Consider the following 24,009-nt stretch of genomic DNA (forward strand, 5'->3'; position numbering starts at 1 on the left):
AGAACTACAGTGCTTTGAAAGACAAACCAAAAGAGTTTTTTGCTGCTAAACTTCAAAATTAAAACGCATGATGCTGGACACTACTGGAGGCTTTTCATCAAGCGTCGGCCAAAGTGGTAGAAGCATCTTGTGAACTGTCATTGCTCATCGCTAAAGCCAAGAAAGCGCACATAATAGGAAAAACTCTTGTGAAGCCTTGCTTGTTGAAAGCAGCTGGTATTGTGCTTGGTGCTGAAAGCAAGGGCAAAAAATGGGAAATTTCACTTTCTGAGATTTCTGTGAAACGTCTCATTGACATGGCGAAAGATTTAAAACTTTAAGTCATGGAGGCAGTGAAAGCGTCTCCTTTTTTCACAATTCAGTGCGACGATACCACTGATGTAGCACAATGCTGTCAGTTGCTCGTCTACGTTTGATTCATTAATGATGGAATTGTGAAAGAACTGCTTTTTTCGAAGGAATTGACCACATCAAAGGCTTCTGCTATGAAAACGGTTTCTGACTTTTTTGAAGAAAATGGACTTTCATGGGAAAAACTGGTTGGTGTATGCACCAGACGGTGCTCCAGCGATGCTTGGCTCTGGCTCTGGATTTGTGACATTAGTGAAAGGAAGAAAAATCCAGCCGTAACCACGACTCACTGCTTCATATACGGACAAGTTTTGGCTGCTAAAATCCTTCCAGATGACCTACGTGACTCGTTGAATTTGGTCATCAAAGTTGTCAATTTTGTGAAGAACAGCGCTTTAAATACAAAACTTTTTGCAGCTCTTTGCTCGGATTTGGGAGCGGATCAAAATTCTTTTTTCACAAGGAGGTACTATGGCTTTCCAAAGGGAACATGCTTTCAAGATTATTCGAACCGAAAGACGAAGTGGAAATTTTTCCTCAAGCAACAGGAAAAAAAGTTATCATGCATTTACGGACCAAACGTTTCAACTTTCACTGGCATATCTTGTGGACATTCTTTGAATCTTGGAACAATCTCAATTTGAAGCTTCAAGGAAACAACTCTGCAAACATTCCAGCACACCACGATGCCATCAAAGTGTTTTACGGCAAAATCAAGCTTTGGAAGCGTCAAACGCAAGCTCAGACGCCTAACTCTTCGTCTTTTCCAACATTTTCACCACTCGCTGAAAATGAAGGTTTCCAAGAACTTTTGTAAAGAGGATGCGAAGAACAAAATTGTTTCATCTGGACTGCCTTGCTGACCAATTCATCGGCTATTTTCCAGACAGCTTTTCTGCCAACCCCGTTCATAAATTAACATGTAATCCGTTCTAGCAACGAAGCGACATCAGCGTTGAAGTATTGCAAGAACAAGCACTTGAAATGAAATAAGATTCAAGTGCAAAAGATATTTTCGGAAACTTAAGCCTGGAGGAATTTTGTTTAAAATATTTCCCAATTTACCCAAAAGTTGGAGAAGAAGAGCTACGTATTCTTCCGTTTTTGTCGACGTACCTCTGAGAAACTTTTCAAGTTTAGTCATAATAAAAACGAAACAAAGGAATAGACTTGGATGTCAAACTATTTGTGTTGCACACTTTTTCATCTTTCAAACTTAGGATTTCCCAACTCGCGAAGAAAATGCAGCATCATCCTTCATATTAAATTCGTTTTGTTTGCTATTTATTCTAAATTACATTTTTATTTTTTCTTGACACAAATTTATTTGTGCTTATTTTAAATTTTATGAATTGAATTTGTTAAAAGGGGGGATGGATGATGGTAAAGAAGAGGTGGGGGGCGTGAGGGTTTTTCGAAAATTAAAAAGGGTGCGTGATGCCGAAAAGTTTGGGAACCAATGTTCTAGCTAGATTAGAATCTCTACTAGAGTACAGGCCGATTCTGTGGCTTTTTTCAGAAGTGTTCCCATCTCTGAAATATTTAGAGTAACTATCTGGGGACTGGTATGTATGGTTGCAAAATAGTTCCCTTGTAGAAGCACCGAAGTCAGGTGGGCACTTTGGCAGAGCTTTCTTGCAATTATTATATAGATAAGCTTTGAGCACGCACCTCCATTTCAGTTCATTGCTTTCAAGTCACCAAGAGTGGAACACATGGACAATCACTTGAAGAAAAAGGTTACCTTACAGTAACTGTGGTTCTTCAAGATATGTTTATATATTTCATGACACCACCCTTTTTCCAGAATTCAGGCGTTAAACTCCATTTTAGCAGGAAAGAAGGGTAGGCTGTGGAATACATATGGACAACACATCTTGAAGAACCAAGTCATATGGTATTCATTTTATTTGGTTGCTTATGGCACTAACCACCAGCTAAAGAGATGACCTGTGGCTGTGTACCAAAGTAGCTGAAGACTTACACAGGACACTTAAAAGCTGCTAACTGGCTAGTGACACCAGAAATCTCTCCAGTCCATCAGAGTATCCTACTATCAGCAGAACATATCTTTGCTGGATCTACCAATCAAGCGTTCCCACCAGGATAGAAGAGCTAAGGGTTAGCTCAGACAATTTCAGGATTTGATGGACAGATCAAAACAGTCTTGATGAAGATCCTCTCCAGTACATAAACAGGCTAGTACACTGAGTCTTTTTTAATACAGTCAAACACCTGGAACAAGCCTATGATTCCAGGAAGACCCCAGGCTGACCCTGAAGAGCCATTATCTGCATGGACTATTAGTCTTCTCTACAAGCACTGAGACTTCTGAAATAGTGTGTCAAAAGTTAATGATCTAGGAGCCTAACTTGAAGGTTGGTTTTTTTTTTTTAAAGTCTGCTTTGATTGACTATATAGTGCTCCATACTTACATATGCTCATAATATTCCAGAGGGAAATTCTATCCAATCTTACATTTGGCCGTTGTTCCTGTGTAACATTCTTTAGAGCACTGAGCAAGAATAATTATCAAATGGGTTCTCATCACACATTTAGTTTTTTGCATTTGCAAGGTTTTGGGAGGAGTAGTGTGGAACACAGCTATTGAGTTTTTTGGTTCTTCCTATCTGTTTTCTCTTTGGTACTCTTTCTGAGGGAGGAGAGGGAAATAATTCAAGTAGATTTTTGTAATACAGGTGAACATTAAATTTTAGCATTGTCTTCTATTCTTAGAAATCTTAACTCTCCTTTTTAAATGTGCATCCACCTAGTTATTTTATGCGCTCAGTATTTCTTGGCCAAGATGGTCATACTGACTGCTGTTGTAGGCAAAATTTTCAGTTGCATTAAAATACTGCTTGCTGTATATAATATCATTTCATGTTAAATGTGTGAGCTGAAGATCTGTTTTATTCTTAGGTTGGTTGTTGTAGGACATAATGCTTGATTTAGCTTTAACTCTTTTTTTCTTTAGAAGTTCCCATATGACTTCTTGGATGATACAATGGCTTATTTTTATAGCTTGAGTAAACTGGTGTGACTTCCTGGAAGTAGTGAGGAGACGGCTACAGCTGAGCTGCATACAGGCTTATTTTGCCTCACAAACAGAAAGCTTATGATGCATATAGGCTATTTCTTAACTGGAAGGCCCTGAAGTGACACACCTCTTGTAGCATCTCTTCTTTTGGCTCAAATGTAGTCTCTTTGAGAAATTAGGTCTTGACAGCACTAGATCTAATAGCTTAATATGGCATTAAGACAACAAGTGCTCTGTTCCTGCCTCTTAGCTTAGCTAAGATCTTGCCTTCTGGTTGTTAATGGGACCTGAGACCCCTCTTCAGAATACCCCATTCTACTGAAACAATTTTGATAGCGCTCAGTGGTTTGAGCATTGGCCTGCTAAACCCAGGGTTGTGAGTTCAATCCTTGAGGGGGCTATTTAGGGATCGGGGGCAAAAATTGGGGATTGGTCCTGCTTTGAGCAGGGGGTTGGACTAGAAGACCTCCTGAGGTCCCTTCCAACCCTGATATTCTATGAAACTAGTCACATTAATACTGGGGAAACTGCATCAAGAGCCTCGTAGCCCACTTCTGTGAGTCTGGTGAAGAATGAATTCAGACTGATCACTTCTGGATTTTGTTCTCTAGTCTGTAGGAAGACTTGGGAAAGCCATGCATATAAACTGATGTTTAGACAGCAAAGTATAATTATGGCATAGTCTTAAACTGTTCTTTAGTCTCGGTCACAAACAACTTTTTTCCTGTAAACTCTTTTTTAAAAATGAACCTTATAAGCCTGTTAATCTTTGTAGTGTCTATCAATTAAAGTTCTTGAATCTTGCTGTCACCATTGTGTAGAAATGTACCCAGTGCCAAGGGATTACTCAGTATTATCCAATAGATTAGTTTCCTAAAGATTTATTTTGTCAACTATTCACTGTTTGGAAGTGTCTTTCCCCAATACGCTAACATAGGTTACAAAGGAGCAAAAAAAAGCTATTGTCCAGGTCCAAAAATATCTAACACTTAGCAATCTTTGTGGGATTATGTTGCAGTGTGTTGGTAAACATATGATGAGATAGGATCTGGCAAATTCCTGCATGTAGGGGAGTCACTGCAATGGAAATGGTGCTGTAAGTTCAACGGTGCTTTCAAATGCTTGCTTCACAATAGTAAAATGATGGCAATCTCTCTGCTTAAAAGTACTGTCTAAATCACACAGATTGCATGATGGTGAAACAAAACATCATGTAGAGTCTGTAACCAGATGACCAAGCTTCCCAGGAAATGCTACATCTTGTAGCACGCTGCACTGCTCGAACACCTGGTTCCGGTAGGGTTGAGGTGATAAACTTGTGCCTGGGGATGAGAGAACATATGCTGTGCCTTTCTGAAACAGCCTTTATCAAATCAGGCAACATCCAGTAATCTCTGAAAAGAAGTGTGTTGTGGTGCATGGAAACTAATACTGGGGAAAATATTGCTCAGAATACTGAGAGCTTGAGAATCCTGGTTAATATGAGCAGTTAGCAAAATCCTTCCTGAGGGCAGACAAGTTCCCTTAGCCTCTAGTTAAGATGTAACTGGACAAAACAAGTCCAATCTTCAGTAGTTGCCCAAGTTTCATCTTAAATTATTGCCATGTGAATCACTTCATTTTAATTTACTCTGACAAAATTCAGCTTTTGAAGTCACCTGTCTAATGGTGGATTTGCAAGGCTTTGATTTGCAAAGACCTAAGATCAAGATGCCCCTCCCATATAAGAGCTGATGACTGTTCTAATACTTATACTGTGTAAGAATCAGTATTTCCTTCATAGCTTTAGGTAGGATTAGCTGTTGAATGGGAAATAGACCCTTGAACTTTGTCTTGGCCCATGAAAAGACTTTTTAGCTTTCGTTTTTAAGTACACTTGATAAATATATATACTGTTAAGTTGAAATAAAAAAATAAAAAAAAACCAACAACCCTAATTGGTGCAGTTTTCTCTCAGCTCTTTAGTGGGATACTAGAACTCCTCTAATGCTTGAGGGAAGTAGGTGCAGCACAGAACGTGAACCGGGCCCTCTCATAGTTGTTCCATGCCATTCGCTGCCAGTTATGAATGCTGCCCTCCAACTTTTGAAGAAGTCTTACAGGGAGCAAGGAGTGATTGGGACAGGTTGTCAAATGGTTCTCCAATTTCTGTAGTGCAGAAACTCTCTGGATATTGCTTGTCAATGTCATATGGCTTACTGTAGCGGCCAACAGTGATTCACCCCTGCCAGAGGCCTAGTCTGGCTCATTTGTCTTCCTATAACGTGGACTTTTTTGCAGTGCATCCTGGCCCCTAGTTATCTTTGTGAAATTGGTTGGCCAGTTTCTCCTTTCCAGCTCTTTGAAGTAGGACATACTGGGGTGCACGGCCCCTCATTGTGCTCTGAATGCTTGTCTTCTCGAGGTGGAAGCACACAAATATGGTTGTGATGACAGAAAAGTTGCTGGGTAGACACAAATTGAATTATTTGCTACTGAGCTTTACAGCTTAACCATGACTTTTAAAACCAGCTAAATGTGAGCAGGATCTTAAGTGTATTCTTCTTAGTCTTTGTCATACTATTGAGATGAATAGGGCAGGTCACACTTCTCACTGATTTCAAACTGTTTTCAGAATTGGGTAGACATTCTTGCATCAGTTTAACAGTATAATTTTGCAGAACCATAAGGGCTGGACATATAACTGTTTTTAAATTACAGGCCCCTGGATTAATCATGAAATGTGTGGAGACCAGTTGTTCTTAATCGAGGTTAATGAGGGATGTGAAATTCTCAGTTTCTCACTGTTATGACTTGAAAGACAAATCTGGATCCTAATGTAGTCATAACTTTTTTCTGATGAGGGCAGAGGGTTAAATGCCTCTTAGAGTGAAACAATTAAGAGGGTTTTAACTATAGTATAGTGGTTTTATTCTTTAAACTTCTACAGATTGGATGAATGCATTTTAATAAAAATGCAATAAACTGATTTGGCACAGCCATTCTCTAGTGTTCCAAACTGGTAAATGTAACTCTTCACCACGCCCAATACTGTATAGGTGATAGAATGCCTGCATAGGTGAGGTGACTGACTTTGCCCTTAAACTTTTGTGTGGAACACAGTCTTTAATCCTGATACTGAAATGATTTTCATTATTGCCATTATTTAGCATCTTGCTCTCCTTCCCTTTTTTCTTAATGTAAAGTTCCTGTTTTCTCTTGCATAGCTCTTGTCCTTATAATTAAGTATGAAAATGCCACGTTGTCTTGTGGGTACTTGCATCTTAGTACATGTTAATCAACACCACTTGGAACAGAAATTGTTTTCCTATACTACAAACTGGAGTAGGTGCTCTGACTATGCTAGGAAACAGAACCCTTGCTGAAAACCGCTTGTCAGAACTGTCTGTGCTAGTTCTTACATCCTTTTTGGTACTGATTGAGAACCTGGCTATTGAACTGGTACTTTCAGTGACAAGGTTCAGTAGCCAATTGTAGCCAGAGTTTAAGCCACCACAAGTTTGTATGCTTATTTCATAAAACACATTAAACTTTGATTATTGTAATATCACTTTGTACCTGGTAGCAGACTCTCGCTCTAAATGGCTTAATTAACTCATTGGAATGTTTCTGTACAGTGGGATTTAAATTTGGATTTAAATGAGTATTTTTTTTGCTTCCTTTGTAGGGAAATCTTCATTGACTATTCAGTTTGTCGAAGGCCAGTTTGTTGATTCGTATGATCCAACCATAGAAAACAGTAAGTATCTTTAGGTAATTGAAGCTGCTTTCCAAGTGCTTCCCTGTACATTAAACTTGTCCTTTTTGCATAATCCCAAAAAAGGCTTTTCATATGGAATAATCATCCATATGAGGATTTTCATTTTAACACTGAACCTTAAAGTGCACTGAACAGAGGAACAGTGTTTGATAGAAAGCTGCTTTGCATATATTACAACTTGTAATATGCGAAAGGAACAAGATAGTATCTCTGGTTTGACTTCAAACACGCGATGCAAGAAAACAATACTAAAATCTGATTTAAAATATATCCTGGTGTTTGTCTTCTGATAGGAACATTGTACTCATTAATCATGTTACTCTCTCATGAATTGTAACTTCATTTGGTACGTCTTGATAAATATATCTGTGTAAAAGTCCCCAAAATTCATCCAGTGTGCTTTTAATTATGCTGTTTGTTCGCTGCACTTCTATTTGGATAATAGAAAATTTTAGTTTAAACACTAATTTCTAGTCATTCGCTTTCAGATTTCCATGCACTAGCATAATACTGCAAGGGAAGTGGGGTCTTTTTCCAAAGATACATCTGTGCAAGTTTCTCATTCTAACATGTTAGCGTCTTAGTACAGGACTGACTTTTTTTAATCCTTAGAAGCAGCAGTAGCAGGGTCCTTACTGTCCATTGAATTCTACCCCAGTGATAATAAACGCTACCCTCTTACAGTATCTGTGCTTCACTTACTCTGTTCCAGCTCTTCTGCAGAGATCCAGGGATGTCATATCTGATATTTTTTCTCATAAATCTTTCCTTCCAGTCAGATCTGCTTAAATCATTGAGGGTTTCTCTGCACTTGAAAACTTAACAAAATAGTTACTCCAACAGAAGGCAAGTCTAAATTTCTAGAGACTTGCCTCTGCTAATTGGCACTCTGTCAATAACTTTTTTTGGAAAAACTCCCACCACATGATTAAGATGGCCAATGAAAATTGGCCACATAAAAGATGGAAAAACAATCTCACAGAATAGGCTTTATTTTAATTAAAAACATAAGAATGGCCAAACTGGGTAAGACTGGTGGTCCACCTTGACCAGTATCCTGACTTCCGACAGGGCCGGTGCCAGATGCTTCAGAGGGAATGAATAGAACAGGGCAATTACTGACTGATCCACCCTTTTTCATGCAGTCAGAGACTTAGGAACACCCAGGGCCTAGGATTGCGTCCCTGTCCATTTTGGCTAATAGCAGTTGGTTGACCTATCCTCCCTGAGAATTGACTTGTGTTATCATAGCACCTGGTAGCAATGCTGTCAAGCATACTGTGTTGGCACTCCTTCTAGGCATTGGAGTTGGCTTTTCTACAAAACATATGTAGTCAGTGTGTACTTTGTAGAGAAGAACACTATTGTAGACTGAATTCACAAATGCCCTCTGAATTGGGAAGCAGGCTGGATCTTCCCCAGGTGAGGCATGCAAGAGTCTTCACCATTAAATGGATCAGGAAGCGACTTGTCCTCTGCCAGTGCCATCTAGAAAAGGCTGTAATAGCAAGGGACGTTTTCGCCATTTCACTTTGGAGAAGCAGGCACCTTTATGCCTTTCCACTAGTCCCTCTGGTAGCTAAATTAATAGCAAAGCTGAAAGGTTTGAACTGAATAACTGTACCTATCTGGGCCAGTGTAGCACAGTCAACTCTGCAGAGAGCCAAAGCCAATCCCATCAGGCTTGAGTCACTCAGGTTAGTATCAGATTGTCTCTGAACCTTGCATCTCCTTCCAGCCAGCTCACTAGTTTTATTTTTAACAGATCTATATGTGTAGTGTTGCCAAAACGTGGCTCATGTGATCCGGCACCTTGGGGTGGGGGGTGCGGTAACAGGGGAGGGAACTGCCAGAAAGGCCTACAATTTGAAGAGGGGAAAAGAACTGCAGGATAATGTAAACAGGTGTGCATGAACCCCCTTTACTTGCTCCACACAAACTGCTTGACTAGTTAGTCTTCAGGTTAATCTCAAAGAACTTAACTCCCCATAGCTATGTCGGGATGCTGTAGGGTGTAACTAGTCAAAGGTAGACCCATCTCTGCAGTTTGTCATCAGGTTCATGTGGGGCTTGACACTCCTAAACCTTCTCCCACTAAAAGAGAAGGTTGTCTGATATTGTGGCCCTGACAAGGCTGCTTGAAAGCTTTTCAACTGTTTTGTTCATGTGAGCTCAAGTCTTACATGAAGGGCCTCTAGCCTGGTGGCAGTGAGAGAGGCTTGTGGACCAAGTGAGTTTCAGACCTTCATGACCCACCTTCATACTAAGCTTCCACTGGATATGGTTCTAGGGAGTCAGTCATTTGATGTTTCCTTAGACTTAAGGAGTCTGTGGAAACTGCCAACATACTTTCCTCGTTCTCAGCCTCACTCACTAAATCTTTTCTCTATATGCTAGGTATTAAAGGGTCTTCAAGATTCTTTTTGGAGCACATTAAATCCCTTAAAGTCCAGCCAGCTGTTTTATTTGACACCAATTTGATGGACAATGCTGTTATCAAGAGGACTGTCTGAGTCTCGCTATGCTATGACATGGTTGACCTCAAACTGGGAGGCCATGTCAAGGCCTGCTAATTGGTGTTCACTTTGCAGAATTCAGCAGTAACAGTAAAGATGCCTTTTTAGAGAAGTTCTTGCCTTGTAAATATTTTCTCCTAAGAAACCGTTTTCAGGAATTTCTCTTCTGTCCCCCTCCTTTCTGCAGTATGAAGGTAGCTTTTTTGAGGTTTTTCTCTTTAAAGTATGTATCCTATGTGTCAGTCTCTAATAGGTCATGTGTGAGATGCAAAGCTCTCAAAGTACGGTATGTTGAGAAGGTGGTGGTCTTACTCTGGTAGCATTCAGTGGACTGCTGCTATTGCCCTGAACGCCCAAACCTTTAAGAGAAGTAAATCTGTCTTGTCCTCTGGAGATTAGGCTGTAGATTGAGTCTTAGAAAAGCTTCAGTTAAGAGACTTTCCTTTTATTAGTGCTCTAGTTTTAAAAAAAAACAACAAAAAAAACCTGACAAATCTAAAATCAGTTTTTTTTGTGACCAGACTAGTGTCTCAAATCTCTGCCCTCTTGTCTACAGTTACTGATTAAACTTCTTAGTAATGCAAATACACTGCCTTTTATCTAAATTGTTTGAAAATGGAAATTCTTTAATATGCATTTCTGATCACTAAATCTTATTTTGAAGATCTCTCATTGCATGCTTCTGTTTATGTGAGAAGCACAAGACAGTGGGAAACATGAAAGCAATTCTATTCCTTCAGAACCTATGGTGTAGTCTCAGGTCTGCAGTGAATAATAGTGGCAAAGTGGTGGGTGAATTCAAATGCTGTGCCTGGGGGAGGATTTGCATTTCTCCAGAATGTTTAGTAACAAACTGTAAAACGTTTGACCTGAATCTAGTGCCAGAATCTCTACTGTAATGTCACAGAAGTAAATGAAACATAAGCTAAAGAAACAGTATAGCTTTTATTGCCCTCTAGATATCTTTGTTTGCAGTAACTTCTTACCCTGTTACCAGTTTCTTTACATTAAACAAGGTATTCTTGTACTACACATTCCTGTATCAGAACTTTGGCATGATTCACCTTCGCCAAATGCCATATACAAAACAGTTCAACTTCTGAAGCTTTTTTACGTTAATTCAAATTTAGTGCTCTCATGAGCCTTTAAAATTTCTCCCAAACTTTGCTTTTAATTCAAATGCAGAATTATTTAGGCACAGAGCTGTAGTTTAGTTTTGAAAATGCACATACTCATTAGTGAGAGCTCTTAATAAAGCTGCGTAACAAACTATAAAGTCAGGCTGTTCTTAGGGCACAAGACATAATTCATCCCATCAGTCTGCCTTTTTAAAATGTGGAACTCATTTTTGGCTCTAGAAGTGGGTGTGAAATCTCCATTGTCGCAGGGAAATGAGGAAATTTTTATCAAATTCTCTCCCATTGACATAGTAAGCGTAGATCTTGAGTTCTTCCCTTTTTATTGACAAGCAGGTAGGGACAAAATCAGAAAGGCTAAAGCATGAAATGAGTTACACCTAGCAAGAGACATAAAAAGGCAATAAGAGGTTCTTTAAATACGCTAGGAGCAAGAGAAAGATGAAGGAAAGCGTAGTTCCTTTGTGTAGGTGTCTGTAGTGGGGAAAGAGAGCTAAGAACTGATGACATCAAGAAGGCAGAGATGTTAATGCCTGTTTTGCTTCAATCTTCACTAAAAAGGTTAATAGTAACCAGATACCCAACGCAATTAATATTAACATGGGGGATGGAACTAAGTCCAAATAGGGAAAGAACCAGTTAAAGAAAATATGATGCATTAGATGTATTCGGGTTACTTGGGGCTTGAGGAAATTCAGGGCTTGAGGAAATTCATCCTCAGGTACTTAAGAAGCTAGCTGAAGCAATCGTGGAACCTTTAGCAGTTACCTTTGAGAACTCATGGGGGACAGGTGAGGTCCCAAAAGAATGGAGAAGGGCAAACGTAACACCTGTCTTTAAAAGGGGAACAAAGAGGACCTGGGCCAATCGGCTTAATGTCAATACCTGGAAAGATACTAGAACAAATTATTCAACAGTCAATTTGTATGCACCTTGAGGATAGGGTTATAAGAAATAGCCAGCATGGATTTATCAAGAACCAGTTGTGCCAAATCAACCTAATTTTTTGACAAGGTTACTGACCTGGTGGATGGGGGGTGAGCAGTAGATGTGATGTATCTTTATTTTTTAGTAAGGCTTTTGACAGTCCCATGGGACAATCATGCAACTGGGGAAATGTGGTCTAGATGAAATTACTTTAAGATGGATGCATAACTGCTTGAAAGACCATAGCCACAGTAGTTATCAATGGCTTGTTTTGCGACAGGGAGGTTATACCTAGTCCTGGGTCTGGTTCAGTGCTAGTTGGTATTTCAGTTAATAACTTGGATAATGGAGTGGCGAGTATGCATATATGATTTTGCAGATGACACCAAGTGGGGGAGGTTGCACTTCAGAGGATAGGGAAAACAGAGGAAAACAACTGTGACAAATCAAAGAATTGGTCTGAAATAACAAAATGAAATTCAGTAAAGACAAGTGCCAAGTACTACAATTAAGAAAAAATTAAAAGCACAATTACAAAATGTGGGGAATAATTGGGTAGAAATAGTAGTACTGTGGAAAAAGATCTGGAAGTTACAGTGGATCACAAATTGAATGAGTCGTCAGTGTGATGCAGTTGTGTGAAAGGCTGATATCGTTCTGGGATGTATTAACAGGAATGTTGTAAATAAGGCACGGGAAGTGGGGTACTTGTCTGGCTTTACTTGGCACTAGTGAGGCTTCAGCTGGAGTACTGTCCAGTTCTGGGCACCACACTTTAAGAAAGATACAGATTAAATTGAAGAGAGTCCAGAGAGCAACAAAAAATGATAACAGGTTTAGAAAAAACTGACCTATGAAAAAAGGTTAAATAAAACTGGGCATGTTTTGTCCTCAGAAAATAGGACTGAGAGGGGAACCTGATACAGCCTTCAGATATTTTAGGGACTGTTAAAGAGGACAGTGATTAATTGTTCTCCATGTCCACTGAAGGTAGGACAAGAAGTAATAGGCTTAATCTGAAGCAAGGAAGTTGTAGATTGGATATTAGGAAAAACTTTGTAACTGTAAGAATAGCTGAACTCTGGAATAGTCTTCCAAAGGAGCTTGTGGAATTCCCACTATTGGAGGCTTTTAGAAACAAGTTGGACAAACACCTGTGAGGTATAGTGGAGGTTTACTTGGTCCTGCCTCAGCACAGGTGGCTGTACTTGATGACCTGTTGAGGTTCCCTCCAGCCTGTAACTGCTGTGGTAAAGTACCTCTCAGTGTAAGAATTGAAATGGATTTGGGAGGTGTGCAGTGATGCAATTAATGAGCCTTGAATTTTTTTGCATGCTTATACTGTCAAGGCAAGTAGATAACTCTAAACAGCTGAGCCTGATTGTATTGATAAAAAACAAAGAGCAAGGCGGCTGTTCTGGTAAATTTCTCCACTCCTGTGTTTTAATAAGACTAATGTTGGAGCAGCGGTGCTTGAGGAGAAAGTGAAGATGTTACCCTTTTCTTCCTTCTCCCAAGCAGTAGTGTTGCTTTAGATTAGTGTTGCTCCTGCTGGGCCCTGAGGAAGAAAGAGTGATGAGGATTTCAACTGTTTAGACAGGTAGAGACTACTGCATGCAAATTGCTTGTTCAGAAGGAGCAAAGTGCACACAATTCTGTGTGAAGGTGTCACAAGGGGGAGAGGAACCATAGGCTTTCCAAAATAGGAGTAAGTAGGGCACAAGTAGACAGACTTGGTTTACCAAAAGCACTTCAGTTAAGAACTAAATTTGTTTTCTGTTTGCCATGCATACTGGACTGAATGAGGTGGAGACAGCACACTGCACCTATGGGCAGAAGATGTGGTTCATGTTGGTCACCAGGGTCGTCTCAAGCCATCTAAAAGAGCAGCAACAAATGGCTCAGAGAGTGCCTGTCTTAAGGATAGCTCTGTTATGCATTTGCGAGGAGTGTAGTAGGAAATATCTTGGCAGAAGCCTAGAAAGAGGCAGAAACAAAGGGTTTGGGAGCATGAATGAAGAATAGATAAAATTCAAGGAAGGGGTGCAGAAATAATAGCTCAGCTTTTGAGAGGCAGCTTCTCTTTTTTTTAAGAATAGCTAACAGCCCTGTACCTTTGTGGGGATAGTTTGCCATTGTCTTTTATATCTCCACTCAAGGATAATCCTGCTGAGCTATAAACCCGTTTGAATATATGCATTCAGTGGCACTCTTCTTGTGGCACAGACAGTAACAGTCCACCCCCAAATGTTCACTATGTGTCAGCAGCTCATATACATTCTATTGCCTGCCAGTCTTCTCTTGCTTATGTTGCCGCCAAGTGCTGTCACCTGTGATGAGATGGCAGTTAATTTGTCTGGAAGCCGAAAGACTAAATGCCCAAAAAACCTTCTCCTCCTTCCCAGTCTGAGGGATTGAGGAGATATAAAGTGAAAGCTTTGTTGTAAATAATCTAATGTAACAGTCTGAATATCTTCAGTTTTAGAGTCTTGATCACAAGAGCAACCTAAAGTACTGTTAAGAATAAATGTGTGAGCAAAGGAATAGTAAGCATTATGGACATGTTATTTCGGTGCTGAATGCGTTAGCAAGAAAATCCAGCTGATGTGCTTATCGCTGTTCCTGATCTGCCTTCCACTGGCCAAAAGTGTTGAGTCCCTTACCAGCTACGAAAACTTCTATCTTCCTCCTTGACAACCTCCACAATGCAGTCTCTTCACCTCTGCCAATATAAACTTTGAATATTAATTTTTGTGCTTTATCTTAAACTAAACATTGAATACTGCAAAGGCTCTATTTATTTTCATGCTTTGTTAGACCTGTGAAGGTTTATCTCTCCAAAGGCACTGCATAATTGCCAGTTAGGGTGAAGTAGATTGCCATTAGTAGTAGTGAAGCTTTTAACATTATAATTTGGGTGCCTCCTGCTCCTGATGCTTAGTAACTCCTCCACTGCATGTTTCCCTTCTTAGTCTTTACCATTGACTTTTAGTAGTGATGAACAGTTCCTCATTTAACATGCATATTGGGTTTCTAGAACACACCCGAAAGAGATGCCATCAGTTTTTACCCCTTTGAACTATGTAACAGCATGTATGGAGACGTTCTAACATTTTGGAGTCATTTGACTGGTCAGAGCTTTGATATGGTAGGTAATAGTGCTATCCCCTTCCAGTTTCTGGACCTTTTAAATGTGTTAATGTGGCCTTCTTGTCTAAAGGGGCTTGTTTTTCCATCTTACTTACTTGACCCAAGAATCTTGAAAATTGTGACTTTGCTCATTAACACTTTTTGAGGTAGTAGTGTATTTTCATCAATACCCTAATACTTTCTCATATAGAGCAAGAACATAACTGCTATCATTTTTTAACTTGGAGCTCTTCATTCCAGAAGAAAGCTAGAATAGTACTGGGCATGGTGTAAGCTTATTGAGACACACACCAGTAACTTATCCAGACAGATACCTCCAATTTATAGACATGTCAAAAGACAGACATATGCCCTTTATCAGAGGCCATATCTACTCATTATTTCTTAGCTGGTTGAGGCTTTGTACGGATAACCCTCATCCATGCCCCGATCTCTACAATACACATACTGTGGCTATGCATTTGGAGGTTACCTAGCAGGATTAGTTCGTATATGACATAAAACCCTGTTCATACTAACTACTTGATCTAAATTCCTCAATAGGGTGCTTAGATTCTGCAGCTGTCCAGTACCCTTATTGGCAATTCTGCAGTGGCTTTGGATAGATAAACCTCCACAAGTTTAACAAAACACAAAAATGAATAATAGAGTCTTTGCAGTATTCGTTGTTTAGTTTACAGGAAAGCACAAACATTAATACTGAAAGTTATCGCCTTCAATGCACTGCAAAAGTTTATACTGGCAGAGGGAGAGAACTGCATTGTGGAGATTGTCAACGGGGATGCTAGAAGTTTTGGACTCCCAAAACATTTGGCCGCTGGGAGGCAAGTCAGGAAATGTGTGCTTAGCATATCAGCTTAATGTTCTTGCTAAAACATTCAGCACTAAAATAGTTAACCTTAAGGTGCTGTTTGTTTATGACTTTCATCCTTTCAGGAAATCTATGCTGCTTTAAACATTAGAGGACCTAAGTCAAAATTTCAGTCCATAACATTGTAATAACCCTAGAGGCATATCAAGAGTGTTGCAAGCTAGGGTGTACATTTGGAAAGTACAAAGACTAACCATCTGGGCCAAAACAAAAAGCTTTGAAATTGGCTCCTTATGTTCTCAGCATGAATGTGGTAGTAAAATACTGGAGGCAACTAGCTTATATTACACTTACTATAACATTACTATGCTAATATACACTCACAAAAGCAAAAAAGAAAAAATTGAGTTGTGGCTTCCAGATAATCTTCTGCTTATAATGTGCATTGGCATTTCTTGATAAATAGTGTTTTGATTTCCTCTAATAGTACTAAATGTACTTCCTGATTAGGAACTGAATGTGCTGCGATAACTGCAGCAAGTTAAAAGTAGTGCGACATCTTCAAGTCAGAATTTCTGTGGTCCTGTGTGCAGTTTGTTCACAATAAATCACTGCTATTTTTAATTGCATTGTGCTAAAAACATTTTTTGATGTTTTGCTTCATGGTGAGTATTCAGATCAGGAAAACTGGATTTAGAGAATGAAGACCCCATGTTAAATCTTAACTAACTTTGACATTGACTTGCATTCAGGTAACTCTTAATGTGAAAATCCAATTAGGTCTACAATTTGTCCACTAGTTTTTATCTATTTGAAAAGTCTACAATCTTAAAGTGCTTTAAACATAAAGAAATAACTCTTATGAGAAATTCTGCATCCAGTGTGTGCAATTCCAGTTTTCAGAAGTTTTAAATTAATAATTAACATTAATGTTCAGTGTATGCAATATATTAACTGTATACAGAGCACCCCAATTTAGTCTTTTACTCCCTCTTTAAAAACTTAAACTTCAGATTGTTCCACTAGAGTTCTCTCCACTAATTTCTGGTCTGATATCAGTAGACTTCGCGTATAAAGCTATTCAGTTTTAATTCTGAAGTGCATTTCTCTTGTTTCCTCTAGCTTTTACAAAACTGATCACAGTAAATGGGCAAGAATATCATCTTCAGCTAGTAGACACAGCTGGCCAAGTAAGTGACCTTTGTTTGAACCATTCCTTCAGAATGAAAACTACATGTGTTATTGCTACTCCTGTAGGATTAGATTGCTATTGTCCTGTGTTAAGCAAAACACCACAATTGATATATTTGAATAAAGGGGCTCTGAAGACCTTTACACTTCGCTTACAGCACTAAACTAGTATTTGCTAATTTAGCAGTAATTGAATTAACTTCCAATGTGATACTATCAAGTAGTATAGTCCCCCAAAATTAGTAGAGATGTGTTCAGATTGTTTGGGGTTAATAGAGAGGGGCTATTAAACATTGCTAAAGCAGTGTATTGTAGTGGTGTTTTTGTTTGCTTTTTTTTTAAACTAGTGTTTGGAAAGTGAATTTGGCTACATCAAACAAAATACAAAAAATATGGTTACATCGATGCGTCACTTTTTAATGTAATGTGCTAGTAATGCCTGTTAGCATTCTTGATTGCATTCATTTAATATAGAAGGGCTAAACTGATAGAACCTATTATTGCAGACTCCAAGAACCAGCTGCCATAGGCTATGCCTAACCAAAATGAAGGTGGGCGTGATATTATTTGTAACCGGTGATGATAATCACTGACATTCATATTTCTGTGGTGCTCATGAATGAATGCCTAGTGGGCATTGACAAATATGCTGGATCCTGCAACTAAAATAGACTACTACATTTTGTTAAATCCCAGAGAGTAAGTGGGTTGCTTGTGCACACGGTCTTGGAGGTACAGGGAATGTTCCAGGAGGTTTTGAACATAAATGGTCTATGAAACAGTCATTTAGCTTGATGATGATAGGGACTCTGCAAAATTTAGCTTCCATAAAGAAATACTCAAGCATGTGTGGATGCATAATGCTAATGTAATCCCATGGCTGTGTATGTATATATTTCATGATTTTGTATTTCTAAGGATTTAAATTCAGGACAAGATCATGGAGAGTTTGCCCTTTGCCTTTTTATTGTATGGCATCTCCACTACGGGCACTAATATCACTCACTCATAGTTCTGTCACTCCTGTGTGTGGTAGGGTTTCAGAGCAGCATGAGCAGTGTTACACAATTTCTTCATCAAGAAATAGTTCCCAGTGGTAAGTTGTGTCTGTAGAACCAGTTCCCATGCAGCACAGAGGGAAGGGGTTTTATGCAAGGTACTTCCTGGTGCCAAACGGAGTTGAGGTTGGAAACCCATCCTAGACCTGAGGCTACTTACTCACCACCTATGTGGAGGCACAGAAATTCAAAATGATGACGTTTGCAATGATAATTCCATCATTAGAGCAAGGAGATTGATTCTCAACCCTTGACCTTCAAGATGCATATTTCCACCTCGCTACCCACCCACCCCACAAACAATTCCTCAGTTTCATTGTTAGCCATGAGCACTTTCACTATGGAGTGTTCCCCTTCGGCCTATCATCCAGACTGAGGGCCTTTTCAAAGGTTCTCTGTGGTAGCAGTGAAGTGCTGCAGGAAAGATATCTTGGTTTCCCCTTACCTGGATGACTGGGTGCTGAAAGGCCACTTCCTGGAACTGATGTCTTAAGCAACTTCTGAGGCCACAGACCTCTTCCTTGAATAGGGCCTACAACTGAACATACAAAAAATCTGTTTTGACCCCTGTGGAAAACTTAGAGTTCATAAGGGCACATCTTGATCCAGTGACAGCAAGAGCCTACCTTCCTCTGCACAGGTTTGTGGCTCTTTCCAACATAAGAAACATAGTTCAGCTCAGCCCCCAAACCATGGTCAGGAACTGTATTCAATTACTGGGACAAATACAGCCACCACCTTTGTTACAGAACATGCCAGGCTTTGACTGCCGTGCCTTCAAGGGTGGCTTAGAACAGTCTGTTCATCCACCAGACAGTCTAAATATGCTTCTTCCCGTACCTACCTTCGTAAAACAATGCCTTGACTAGAAAGACCATCACGGCATGTGCAGAGCAGTTCCAGTTACACGTCCTCACCCAATCGTCAGAACGACAAATGCATCTCTGCTAGGGTGGGAGCACATATAGACGCTTACAGGATTCAGGGCAGGTGGTTGTCACAAGAGACAGTGACAACCACCTGCCCTGGAACTCCTGGAATCTCAAGAGCAGTCTCCTGGAACTCAAGAGCAGTCAGATATGCCTGTCTCCAATTCCTATCACTAATCAGGGGCAAACAAATAAGATCATAACAGATACTATATCATGCGTGTTTTAGATCAACTGCCAAAGAGAAGCAAGATCTCTTTCCCTCTGCACTGCGGCTGTCAGGCTTTGGAACTGGTACATAAAACCAGATCACCATCATAGTTACCTATTTGCAGGCATGTTCTGAATCCATGGGAGATGCACTCAGCAGACTCTTCTTCTAAGACCATGAGTGGGAAAAAGACCCCGCCCCCCAACGTATTACACCACGTATTCAGTCAACGGGGCACCCCTCAGACTTGTTTGCCACAGAGTCAAGTAAGAAATGCACCCGCTTTGGCTCAAGGGATGGATTGGGTCACCATTCCTTGAGGGATGCTTTTCACCTTCAGTGGTCATCAACCCTACTGTACGCATTCTTACCAGCTCCCTTAATAGCCAAAGCAATGCTCAAAATAAAGACCGATAGAGCCAGTGTCATTCTAATAGTTCCAACTTGGCACAGGCAAATGTGGTTTCCTTACAGGATACAGCTGTTTGCTCTCAGATTACTCTCCATGCTGCTCCCTATCTCTCCCAGAAGGGCAGGAAGATGAAGCATCATGAGATTGGGATGAAACCTCTAAAAGCATGGTTGGTCGATGGCTCACACGATTAGAGACAGCCTGTTCGAAGACGTAAAGAGTACTATTACACAGCAAGAAACAATCTACTCATTACCCATATTCTCAAAAATGGACACAATTTGTCAGCTGGTATGACTAGACAGATTCCACCAATGATCACATCACTTCCAGATATACTGGGATGTGCCCAACTCTGAAAACCTCAGGTCTATCAGTTGAGCTCTATACAAATCCACCTGGCACAACCATCATGGCTTTCCACCCCCAATAAAGGTTTATTCTATCTTTGCCTATCTGACCACAGTGAGATTCCTTAGAGGACTGGGAAACCACCAGACTAACATCCTACTCCAATATGGGAACTTAATCTGGTCCTTAAATGCCTCACAAGACTGCACCTTTGACTACCTGCTCACTGCTCCATTTGCAGCGAAGACAGCATTCCCGATAGCCATTACATCAGCACAACACATTAAGAAATAGGTGCTTGGATGTCATCACCCACACACACACACCCCGCTACAGTGTGTTTTAAGGATAAGGTCATGCGGCACTACCCCAAATTCTTACCTAAGTTTCTTCCGATTTACATCTCAGTCAGCCCATTCACATGCCTGGCTTCCACCCCAAAGCGAATCTACATAGTCAGGATACACTGTTGCACACCCGGGATGTCAGGAGAGCTCTGGCCTTCTATCTAGACAGAACAAAGACCTTCAGAGACACTGACAAGTTATTCATTCTCTAGCACAGGGGGCAGCAACCTTTGAGAAGTGGCGTGCCAAGTCTTCAATAATTTAAGGTTTAGCATGACAGTAATACATTTTACATTTACAGGAACCCCAGGTGGACAGCTGGCTGAGCAGGGCTGGCGGCCGGGACCCTGGCTGGCAGGAGCTGGCGGACAGAACCCCAGACCAGCAGCGGGCTGAGCAGCTCACCACGCTGCCAGTCTGGGGTTCCGTCTGCCACCCATGCTGCTGGTCTGGACGGACGGAACCCCGGGCCGGGACCCCAGCTGAGTGGGGCCAGTGGCGTGCTGAGCCGCTCAACCCACTGCCGGTCTGGGGTTCCGGTTGCCAGCCTCTGCCAGCCGGGGTCCCGGCTGCCGGCCCGGGGATCTATCCATCCAGGCCGGTAGCGGGCTGAGTAGGGCCAGTGGCTGGGACCCTGGCTGGCAGCAGAGTGCCAATAGAAATCGGCTCACGTGCCACCGGTTGCCGACCCCTGCTCTAGCAGATAGGTCAAAAGAGTCAGCAGCCTCTCACCAGAGGTTTCCCAAATGGCTATCAGGCTGCATTAGCTCTTGTTACCAGTCTCGCAACATTCAACCACCTTTGGTTATAAGCATCCATTCTACAAGGGTTTATTGCCACTTCAATGGCCTTTCTCAAAAATGTGCTGTTTTATTGAAATCTGTAAAGCTGCTACTTGGACATCTATATTCATAAACCAGGGAAATGCACCTAGATGGAGCTGCTAAAGTTGAGTGCATAACTGGTTGGGAAAACTGTTCCCAGAGAATGGTTATCAGTTATATAGTTATCAGTTCATAGTCCAGCTGGAAGAGCATATCAAGTGGGGTCCTGCAGGGATCAGTTCTGGGTCCGATTCTGTTCAATATTATCATCAATGGTTTAGATAATGGCAAAGAGTGTATTTATAAAATTTCTGGACAATGCCAAGCTGGGCATGTTTGCAACTGCTTTGGAGGGTAGGATTAAAATTCAAAATGATCTGGACAACCTGGAGAAATGGTCTGAAGTAAATAGGATGAAAATCAATAAGGACAAATGCAAAGTTTTCCACTTAGGAAGGAACAATCAGTTGCACACATACAAAATGGGAAATGATTGCCTAGGAAGGAGTACTATGGAAAGGGATCTGGGGGTCATAGTGGATCAGAAGCTAAATATGAGTCAACAGTGTAATGCTGTTGCAAAAAAAGCAAACTTCATTCTGGGATGTATTAGCAGGAGTGTTGTAAGTAAACACAAAGTAATTCTTCTGCTCTGTGCTGATTAGGTCTCAACTGGAGTATTGTGTCCAGTTCTGGGTGCCATATTTTAGGAAAGATGTGGACAAATTGGAGAAAGTCCAGAGAAGAGCAACAAAAATGATTGAAAGTCTAGAAAACATGACACATGAGGGAAGATTGAAAAAATTGGGTTTGTTTAGTCTAGAAAAGAGAAGACTGAGAGGGGACATACCTTTTCAAGTACATAAAAGGTTGTTACAAGGAGGAGGAAGAATAATTATTATTGTTAACCTCTGAGGATAGGATAAGAAGCAGTGAGCTTAAATTGCAGCAAGGGAGGTTTAGGTTGGACATTAGGAAAAACTTCCTAACTGTCAGAGTGGTTAAGCACTAGGATAAATTGCCTAGGGAGGTTGTAGAATCTCTGTCTAACCTGCTCTTTAAAATCTCCAATGATGAACTCCTCTCAGGAATGGTCTAGACCAGTGGTTCTCAACCCGTGAGCTACTTGCAGCCCAATCAGCACACAGCTGCAGCCCAAGTGACACCTTCAGGGCCATACAGGTATGTATATTGTGTGGATGCAGCCCACATAACACATGGAGAACTGCATATGTGGCCCACAATGGTAAATAGGTAGAGAACCTCTGGTCTAGATAATGCTTAGTCCTGCCTTGAGTGCAGGGGACTGGACTAGAAGACTTCTCAAGGTCCCTTCCAGTCCTGCAACTCATGATTCTATATATACATTCACTAAACACTATGTAATAACTCATGACTCTGCCTCTGATACTGTGTTTGGATCAGCTATTCTTTCCTTTCTACTGGACTTGACTCCGAAGCCCCCTCCATCTTAGAGGGCAGTGCTCGGTAGTCACCTTGGGTGGTGCACCGATAGGGACACTGCTGGAAGAAGAAATAGTTACTCACCCTGTGCAGTAACTGTGGTTCTTTAAGATGTGTGTCCCTATAAATGCTCCTCTACCTGTCCTTCACCTCTGCTTCACAGTTCTCTGCCGTGGGACTTTGTGGTAGAGAAGGAACTGAGGGCAGTTTTTCCCACATAGGGCTGCATAACAGCTCTGGGCATGAGACTGACTGACATGCACATGTGGGCCAAACAGACACTGCTATGAGAAATCTCCAATCAAAGGCACAGGGAGTGTTAGTGCACCTAGAGTGTAGCACCCATAGGGGGACACATCTCAAAGAACCACAGTTACTGCACAAGGAAAAAAGAAAAGGAGTACTTGTGGCACCTTAGAGACTAACCAATTTATTTGAGCGTCAGCTTTCTTGAGCTACAGCTCACTTCATCGGATGCATACTGTGGAAAATAGTATTTTCCACAGTATGCATCATTTTCCACAGTATGCATCCGATGAAGTGAGCTGTAGCTCAAGAAAGCTGACGCTCAAATAAATTGGTTAGTCTCTAAGGTGCCACAAGTACTCCTTTTCTTTTTGCGAATACAGACTAACACAGCTGTTACTCGGAAAGCTGCACAAGGAAAGTAACTATTTCTTTTGGTGCTAATATTTTTGAGTTTCTCATTTGCTATGCTGGCCAAATGGTGCTTCCCCACACCTTGCTGTCTTTTGAGTGGTGTTGAACGGTATATTGCAGGCTAGTGGACCAAACATCATGATTTTTGGTCATTTTGTGTCAGGAGCTGGGTAGCTACCTTTCCTTCTCTTGCAAATTGCAATGTTTGTAGAAATCAGAACCCGCCTTCCCAAGAACACTAATTCAGTCTAAAAAGAATACCATAACTCAACCAATTCCCCAGCCAACACAACCTTAAACAGAGTTCATTCTCAAGGTTGAGGTTCAATCTCAGTATCACACAGTTGAAAGTAATTCTTAATTAAAATAGCATTGTCTCACCAGTGGTTATTTTTAAACCTTTCTTTCCCATGGATTTTCTTTGAGTTTTCTTTGTTTGCTTCAGTGGGTTGGAGGGGGGAGATCTTGTGGGTAGATGTTGAAAAGCACTGTAAATGCATTAGCACAAGCTTTGCTCAGTTGTGTTTATTTGCCCAATAGACCATGGGGGCTGCTTAGATGGATACATACAACGCAGCAAAGATTATAGTAATAACTGCAGATTCACACACACCACTTTACACCAAAAGTAATTACTGGGCTACGTTATGCTGTTAGTTGGCAAACTTCTTAAATGTTAACTGTATAATTCCAAAAAGCATCTCTCACAAGCAAATAACAGCCAAGCAGACAGTTGTGAAAGTGTGGATTAGAAAGGGTTGAGATAACTATCTCAGTACAGCACAGGATTTGATACTGAAACCTGTAAAGCTGGAGGGAGTGAAGTGATGGGTTGATGGTGGGAGTACTGTGAAAACAAGAGCCTTGGTTA

At 40.8% G+C, this 24,009-nt stretch overlaps 1 protein-coding gene across 2 annotated transcripts in view; it reads left to right on the top strand.

The window, feature by feature from the left end:
* Positions 1-24,009, top strand: part of RHEB (Ras homolog, mTORC1 binding) — a 60,410-nt gene that overhangs the window by 15,544 nt on the left and 20,857 nt on the right. For both annotated transcript variants that reach the window (XM_074946324.1, XM_074946323.1), the window contains exons 2-3: positions 7,059-7,130; positions 16,814-16,881. In XM_074946324.1, coding sequence (XP_074802425.1) covers positions 7,059-7,130; positions 16,814-16,881 — 140 coding nt within the window. The remainder of the gene's footprint in view (positions 1-7,058; positions 7,131-16,813; positions 16,882-24,009) is intronic.

This window comes from Natator depressus, chromosome 2 (assembly GCF_965152275.1).
Source record: "Natator depressus isolate rNatDep1 chromosome 2, rNatDep2.hap1, whole genome shotgun sequence".
Classification (NCBI taxonomy): domain Eukaryota; kingdom Metazoa; phylum Chordata; order Testudines; family Cheloniidae; genus Natator; species Natator depressus.